Genomic DNA, 7,536 nt, shown 5'->3' with positions numbered 1-7,536 from the left:
GCAACTTGCGCAACATGAACATGGCGGACCAAAGAAAACGAAACTATTCACAAGACGCGAATTCAAAACGAAACTCGCGAAATTAACATGAGGCATGTGAAACTTGCATCTTTATTGATCAATTATTTTTCGGTTCATGCGGTAAACAATTGTATATAACGACGCCGAAGCGAGTCTAACGTTGTTTCAAAATAGCAAGGCATGTAGTTCAAAAAGTAGAGCTTGCAGGGATGCTTTATGTGTATTTAAGACACCTATTGAAACGCCCGAGTATAAATTGCAAGTGTAAACTGGGTAAAGAATGGTGAACGTGCAGTGTAAACTGGGTCAAGACTGATCGTGCAAATATCCAAGGCAAGACGCACGACAGTCACTTAGAGGTTGATGTAAGACCAGAATTTAAGCGGCGCAACTGGAGGCGATGTTCGTGCAGCTGTGACTGGAGATCCAGTAGTGAAAAGGTAGAAGGCTTTTCCACCGTGGCCCGAAGAACGCGAGGCCGAGAATACCGACACTCCAAGGTTCACAACTCCACCTGAAATCGAAAAAAAAAAAAAAAGATTACCTTAGCAAACATAATTTAAACATACACAACATTTTAAGCTTGTTACTAACATCTGATAATTGGTGGTTCACTGTCAAATGTTTGTAACAAGCTTAAAACGTTCTACTATCTTCGATGCATACAATACAGAGAAAGCGTAAAAAAAAGTGGCACATTCCTAAAGTGCACGTGGGAAGTTTCACACCATCAGCTACTTTCCCATATTAGCGAGATGAAAAATTTGTGCCAGCAAGTTGATGGAACAAAAATACATCCATAGGAACTTAGCAGTCAAATAACCTGCCATCATGGAAGGCACTCTTCCACAAAAGATAGTGAAAAAAAAAAAAAAAATTGGCGGCTGGCAATAGTGACGGGGGTCTATTGGGCGAACGGGAAAAGGGGGGGGGGCATTTAAGTTAGGTTTGTGTACTTGTGTAGGAAATCCTGGGGGCACGGTTGAACACAGCCTGGGTGTGTTTGAGGGGGTTTATTAGCGATGTGCGCGACCAAAAGCGTCGCTGCGGTCAGCTTTCCACGATTGGCCAAACCATGGGTATATGAGCATTCTCAGATTGTCAACTTTGACGGTGTTAGTTTCGGATTGCAATGGCTCCTAGCTTCCACTGTGCTTTTTAAACATACCACCGAACTCGTCGTCGCACTTGATGGTAAGTAGCCAGGATAACAACTGGTGACGTCACGGCGAGGCAAATCCCAGTCGTGACGTCACAGATGGAAACTATAAGAGGGCGCCACTGAAACATCTCGGCGCTAATAAATCACTGGCAACTGAACAGCAAAAGAACACCACAGCTTGGGGCACCAACAGCCTTGTATGTCTTGCAAGTAGTAGACTCACCAATGACTTGTGCCAGGGTGTTGGGGCTGTCATCTCCAATCCCCAGCAGCAGTCCTCCAGCAGAGAGAAGCTGGCATGGCTGGAAGGTGGACCCGTCTATGGCACACAGGAGCAGGGCGGGGCCACTGACAGTACCGACAAGAGTGTGGGTCGCTTGGCCAGACTTCACTGTGAGTGCCACCTCAGTGGTTCCAAAGCGGGGCCCCTGAGAATGCTTGTGAGACACCTGCATCGAGATAATTGCATTATCAAAACGAATTGGGCCAAACTTAAATGGGTCATGAAGCAATCAGGTTGGAATGTTCACGATTTCGCAGAGGCGTAGAGGTCCTAGTCTAGCTCAAGTATACTTGCACAGAGCGCCTAAGATTCAGAAGCTTCTTTGTCGCGGTGAAATTGCGAGGATGAGAGGGGACTATTTCTTTCAGTCTTGCCTTCAGAAAGCTTGACATAATTGTGGGATCGAAACCACCCGTCTGACGACAGTCGAGTGCAGCTTGGAGAACTGTGTGAGCACTCAACTTCATCTTATTACGATCGATGCCATGGCAGACACTCGGGTAGCGGCTTATGTCCAACCCCTGTGGTGATGAGAATAGCCAAACTAACAAATGCCTGGAGCTCAGCATGCGCTTTCTACACTGCCGACCCAAGCGCGTGGATATACAATTAATGTTGGTGGCATAGGATAGGCACCAGGCCACATGGCCGCTTCTTCTGGCTCCGCAAGTTGAGGGGTTGAACAATGCTCATATATTTCTCAAGATTTTTGGTGACTGCCTTTGTCTAGAAAGAAAAACTATGGCAAGTTTATCCAATTATTAAGGTTAGGGAGTGATTATAAAGAGTATTTAGCAAAAGTAGAAAAATCTGTAGCAGAGGAGTGAACTTTCCTGGCCCGGGACTATTAACCAATCTAACCACCTTCAGACAACCTTCCCCATACTTCTTTAGGGAGCCAATGTACATGAAACTTTTTGAACAAACATGTCATCATGACCTGTCATTTGAGTGCAATAGCACCTGATGTGAAAGAGCCCAAGATTGAAGCAAGTTTGGTGGTTTCTAGGGTAGGAAGAAGTTAGATGAATAGATAAATCTCCAAAGGATAATTTGTGAAAAACTATGCTCAAGCTCTATAAAATGGTTGGAGTTGGCTTTTATTAGGCTTGTGTCACACTGTTGTAAATTTGATCATGTATAAATAAAAGCACCTTAGACAAAAGGCTCGAAATAGCTTGCCCACCAAATCATCAGCATGCCTAGCGATAAAGAGACATCTTTCCAATCGCCCAGATGTAAAAATTGCAAGTTCACCTTGACTCCGGCATCAGATGCCAGTACAGTCCCGTTGATGAAATTGGCCTGGCTGTGACCGAGGTGTTTCAAGACACCGATGCACGCCGCAGAACTGAGGAACTGACCCTTCTTCTCAAGCTCGTTGCCTGGAACGGAGAGAGCACATGTTGAAGAACAGTTGACAGTGCTGCCTACAGGCAGGAGAAACTGTGTAAACAAGGCAAAAAAAAAAAAAAAAAGCAACATGTCCAAACTTACCATATGTGACAAGTTCCAGCTGAAGGCCCGATGAGAGGGATCCCACAATAGCTCCTGCAACCTTGCCCAGCGCAACACAGAGGTCAGCCCATGGCTTGTTTTCAGGCACTTGGGTTTGGGACAGTGAAGGGGCATTCACCTGGGTTCAAACAGCATGGGATTGCTAATGTAATTATTTGAAATTTAAAAAAAAAAATTGCAGAGAGAGAAGGTTAAATACTGCGAAGGGCACCTTTTGTCTGCCAGAGGTGGTGGTACAAACAAAATGTAGCACAACAAAGAGATGCATAGTTTCATCTCACTGCCAGTAACCATTGCTGAAACTGACATTCTCAACACATAGGTAGGAATACAGGGAGTAATTCTTCAACATTACAGGACTGCTCAGCACTGCCCACTTGTGAACATTTGCTTGCTTCTGCTGTCCACTGGTGGGGCAGTTAAAATTTAACATCCTTCATCCAGCCTAGGTATGGTGCACTCACTGCACAATATATACCATGCAACAACTTTCAGGCAACAATACAAAACGACCCACAGTACAAAAGAACTGAGGTGGTCACAAACAACCCAAATTTGCCATGTAAGCTCCCAAGTGAAAATGAGAGTGACAAAGTTGCGACAGGATAGCACCAGTTTTTAAATATAGTATGTAAAATGACTAATATGCATCTGCCTGTAAAGCAAAAAATGTCCCTGGAAACTGCCTGAATTCGGGTGCTGGATGACAGACTTACCACCCCAGGCACAGACTTGCCCTGGGACAAGTCAACAAACTGCTCAGCGATCTCCTGGGCCACTCTCAGTTGAGCCTCCTTGGTGTTCGCACCAAGATGGGGTGTACAGACCACCTTGGGGTGTGCAATCAGCTGAGTGCTCTTGGGTGGTTCCTGCACAAGAACACCCCATGTTAGTTTTATTGTATCAATAGTCTGGCCCACAATGCAAACTATTAAAGAATATAGTTCAAGGCAATACCTCGAGGAAGACGTCCAAACCGGCACCACCACAGTGCCCAGACTCCAATGCAGCCAGCAAGTCGTCTTCATTCACAATACCACCACGGGCGACATTGATGATCTTCACTCCTTTCTTGCACTTTTGCAGACTGGCCTTGCCAATGAGATCTGCAGCCACAACGAAATACAATCCTAAATGGCTCCCACTTTTTAGTCAAGCTGAAGATTTGGTTTGTCCACACAGTTAAAGACCCCAAAAACCAACAACATGATATTTGTTATGATTTATATGACCGAGAGCCCTAGGAGGAGATGTACATGAATGCTGCTTTGGCTTTCAGATGACAGTTGCTAAAAAAACAGCAAGGGACGCTGCGTGTATGCGCTCACCCTTAGTTTGTGGTATGAGGGGAGTGTGCACCGTAATGTAGTCTGCAAGGGGCCAAATTTCATCGAGACTCATGCTCTCTACACCAAACTCTCGGGACACCTCTTTGGGCACGATGGGATCAAATCCAATTGTCTGAAAATAAAAGAAAAAGAACCGATCAACACGAGTGCTTCTTAGAGTACTATCAGAAAGCAGTCATTCTGCTCCCTCACGCACATACAACTAAACTGACCTTCATGCCAAAGGATTGCATGCGAAGGGCAACCTCCTTGCCGATTCTTCCGAGACCCACGATGGCAAGTGTCTTGCCATACAGTTCATTGCCCATGAAGGTTTTCCTGTCCCATTTGCCAGCCTTCAGGGACATTGTCGCTGCCGGAATCTCCCTGGAAGGAACAGAGACAGGCGGCAAATGACGTTCGTCACTATATGAAGCAGGCATTTCTCAAGGCATGGTGCAGTAGGCACCAGGTGCAGACTTGCAATGGGAGCGGAATATACAAGGAAAAACTTTCCATCGAAATTTGCCCTGCGGTGGATTCGAAGGGAATAGTGGCTTTGGACGATTATTTTTTAATTGACTATCTAATAGTTTTTCCACGCCTTGCCCTACTATTACACCATGTTTAAATGAAAGCTCTCAAACTTTTGAAGGTTGTTACCAAGCTTTCACTTGTCCATTTGTGAGCCAACTTTAATATATCTATATTTACAGACACCTCAGAAAGTCAGGTGCCTTGGGATGACAAGTGAACTAAGGATTTGACATAAAATTAATCCTGTGGAGATGCCCAACCATACCCAATTGAGTGAATATACAAATCTCTTGCTATATGCAAATATTCTTTCATCAAATTCGAATTAAAAAAAAAAAAAAAAAAAAAAACACCGCGCATGATGAACGCAGGTTGTTGACTCTTGCGTAACAGTCACGAGTATAATTTTGAATATTTTAATATGTAGATATCAACATTCCCAAACTTCCATTTCTTTTGAAATACACCAGGCGCGCGCGTGCACTGTCCCGCTTTGAAAATGTGCTTTTCCTCCAAGCACGCAGTTGTAATATTCCTTATTTTTAAGTGTTGATCACGGCGGGTTAGCCCCGTTGAGTGCGCTTCATACCGAGCACTGGTGCACTGCGGAGAAGCAACACCTGCGGAGCGCTTTCCCGCAGTGCACCGGCGCTAGGTAAGAAGTGCACTCAACGGGGCTAACCCGCTGCGGTTAACACTTCGAAAATTACGAATAATAATTAGTTTATTTTCGTATACATTGACGGTGGAGGTCGAGGGAAAAAGCCGTGAAATGCAGCTTGACAAGGCCCTCGACCCCCTACATAAGCAAACAGTACAGCAGAGGTACAAGAAAAAATGCTACCGCATGCGGAAGTACAAAACGGGTGGATAATATACGCTCACACACAAACCAAAGGAGATTGAATAATCCTGGAAATAAGAAACCGCCGGATCACTGTTCTTCTCGAAGCGAACATCGAATAGTGTATTACTTTAAACTACTATTCGAAATTTCGAATATTCGCACGAACCTTAAAATGACTTGTCACGATCAATTTAAATTACCTCGACAGGGTCACAATCATGGCACAGGTCAGTTCAGCAGCACTGAGCGTGTTCCCTCCAGGTGCGCTAACAGGGGCGAAAAAAAAAAAATAAAAGCAAGGTTAGTTCCGACTTCAATGGAGGCGGACTTTCACACGTGGTTTTGCGTACGCCAGCGACTCACTTGATAACGAGGATGCCCTGTCTCGTTGCGGCGTCACAGTCGATGTTATCCACCCCGGTGCCGGCCCTTCCGATAACCTTGAGAGCCTGGCCGGCTTTGATGACATCGCTGGTCACTTTGGTCGCGGATCTGACGATCAACGCGTCGTAGCCCTGAAATAAATGTTTCAAAAAACACCCGAAGTCATGCGTGGCCATTCAACTCGACAAAGATTCAAGGTTCACCGAATTCCGGGTACACGTCAACTGCATCACTTTTTTCCCCCTTTATTTTTAACCATGATTTAGCTGACCAAAGCTACGATTTAGATCCAAACAAAGCGAAACATTTTAAACGCGCTCATAGAATATAGAGATAATTAATACATGTATAAGAAGGATTCCTAATCCGGCCGGTTCGCTACGCACAGCCCGATTGTAAGCCGCACGTCCGATACGCAAACTTATCATTTTATCAATATACAATACTTGCCATCCTTCGCAAGAATTTATTGCAAAAATCGAGAAATAATCCACACTAGAATAACTGCGTTATGGGTGATAAGAATAACTTTACAATTTTTAACACACACACACATACAAAAAAAGAAAAAAAAAAAAAAAAAAAAGGTTTGTGCGTATTACAAAGGGATTCGCGCCGCGTCATTTCCCGGGACAACAAATATACGATGACAGAATACCCTCGCAAGCAGTTTGAAGAGTGCATAAATCAGCACGCAACAAGAAAGCCACTACTTTGAGAGATCCAGTAAAAAGGTTAAAAAAAAAAACATCTGCGCGCAAATAACAGCAGACGCGCTTGTGGGCGTAGCCGCGGGGGGGTCCTTTACCTCGATGGCCTGCAGCAGCTCTGGCTTGGTGAAGTCTGTCTTGAGAGTCACTTGGACGCCGTTGTTCTCGAGAATTTTGACGCAGGACGCGTCAACGGCGTCGCTGATGAGCACCTTCTTGATCGTGAGAGCCATGCTTTCTTGTCGACTGTCCACGTGGGAGTGACCGAAGAGACACCGGAGACCGGAGTACAGAAAGCGAACCGGTCCTCGGCGACGGGAGGGAGAGAGCGCAGAAAGCGCCGCTCAACGAGTCCACTCTTCCACGCGAGGGGTGGGACGGTGGAAGCTACAAAGCCTGTCGCCGCCGGCGCACAGGGGCACCGGATAAGAAAGCGAATGCTTCGGACAACACATCCGATTATCATCTTACATCATCCGCCGTTATCGCGTTTCTGTCTGGGACTTGGGTGATGCAGCAAAGAAAACCGGCACATCGACTTTTCATGTCTGGGAGAGAGATTTTTTTTTTCGATTAGATATATTGTTTGCTGACGTATCCGCGCGCGCCAGCAAACATTCTTGAGTGAGAGTTCAAGATAGGAGAAAATAATTTATGGATATGATAATATGCTTTCATTCATATCTTCTCCACTGCAAAGGGGAACGGCCGGCAGGGCTCTGCAGATCTTTTTTTTGTTTTGTTTA

The 7,536-nt window shown here is 45.3% G+C and overlaps 1 protein-coding gene across 1 annotated transcript; it reads right to left on the bottom strand.

Annotated features, from left to right (window-relative positions):
* Window positions 1–97: 97 nt before the first annotated feature.
* LOC8024121 (D-3-phosphoglycerate dehydrogenase) lies at window positions 98–7,300 on the bottom strand. The gene is made up of 11 exons (XM_029977531.4): window positions 6,889–7,300; window positions 6,060–6,211; window positions 5,897–5,962; window positions 4,546–4,699; window positions 4,313–4,445; window positions 3,942–4,090; window positions 3,701–3,853; window positions 2,964–3,102; window positions 2,724–2,851; window positions 1,407–1,632; window positions 98–535 (listed from the first exon to the last, which is right to left on the bottom strand). The coding sequence occupies exons 1-11, from the start codon at window positions 7,021–7,023 to the stop codon at window positions 375–377; spliced, it is 1,596 nt and encodes a 531-aa protein (XP_029833391.3). The 5' UTR covers window positions 7,024–7,300; the 3' UTR covers window positions 98–374.
* Between the last annotated feature and the right edge of the window lie 236 nt (window positions 7,301–7,536).

The sequence above is a fragment of the Ixodes scapularis genome, unplaced genomic scaffold (assembly GCF_016920785.2).
Source record: "Ixodes scapularis isolate PalLabHiFi unplaced genomic scaffold, ASM1692078v2 PGA_scaffold5__190_contigs__length_132052651, whole genome shotgun sequence".
In the NCBI taxonomy this organism is placed as follows: domain Eukaryota; kingdom Metazoa; phylum Arthropoda; class Arachnida; order Ixodida; family Ixodidae; genus Ixodes; species Ixodes scapularis.
This window is presented reverse-complemented; position numbering and strand designations above follow the sequence as displayed.

Excerpts from the sequence above, each read along its gene's own strand:
- LOC8024121 (XM_029977531.4), bottom strand. The coding sequence starts at position 7,023 with ATGGCTCTCACGATCAAGAAGGTGCTCATCAGCGACGCCGTTGACGCG. Across the intron at positions 1,633-2,723 it reads CATCTGATGCCGGAGTCAAG|GTGTCTCACAAGCATTCTCA; the intron begins GTGAACTTGCAA and ends ATCTCGATGCAG. Across the intron at positions 536-1,406 it reads CACCCTGGCACAAGTCATTG|GTGGAGTTGTGAACCTTGGA; the intron begins GTGAGTCTACTA and ends TTTCGATTTCAG.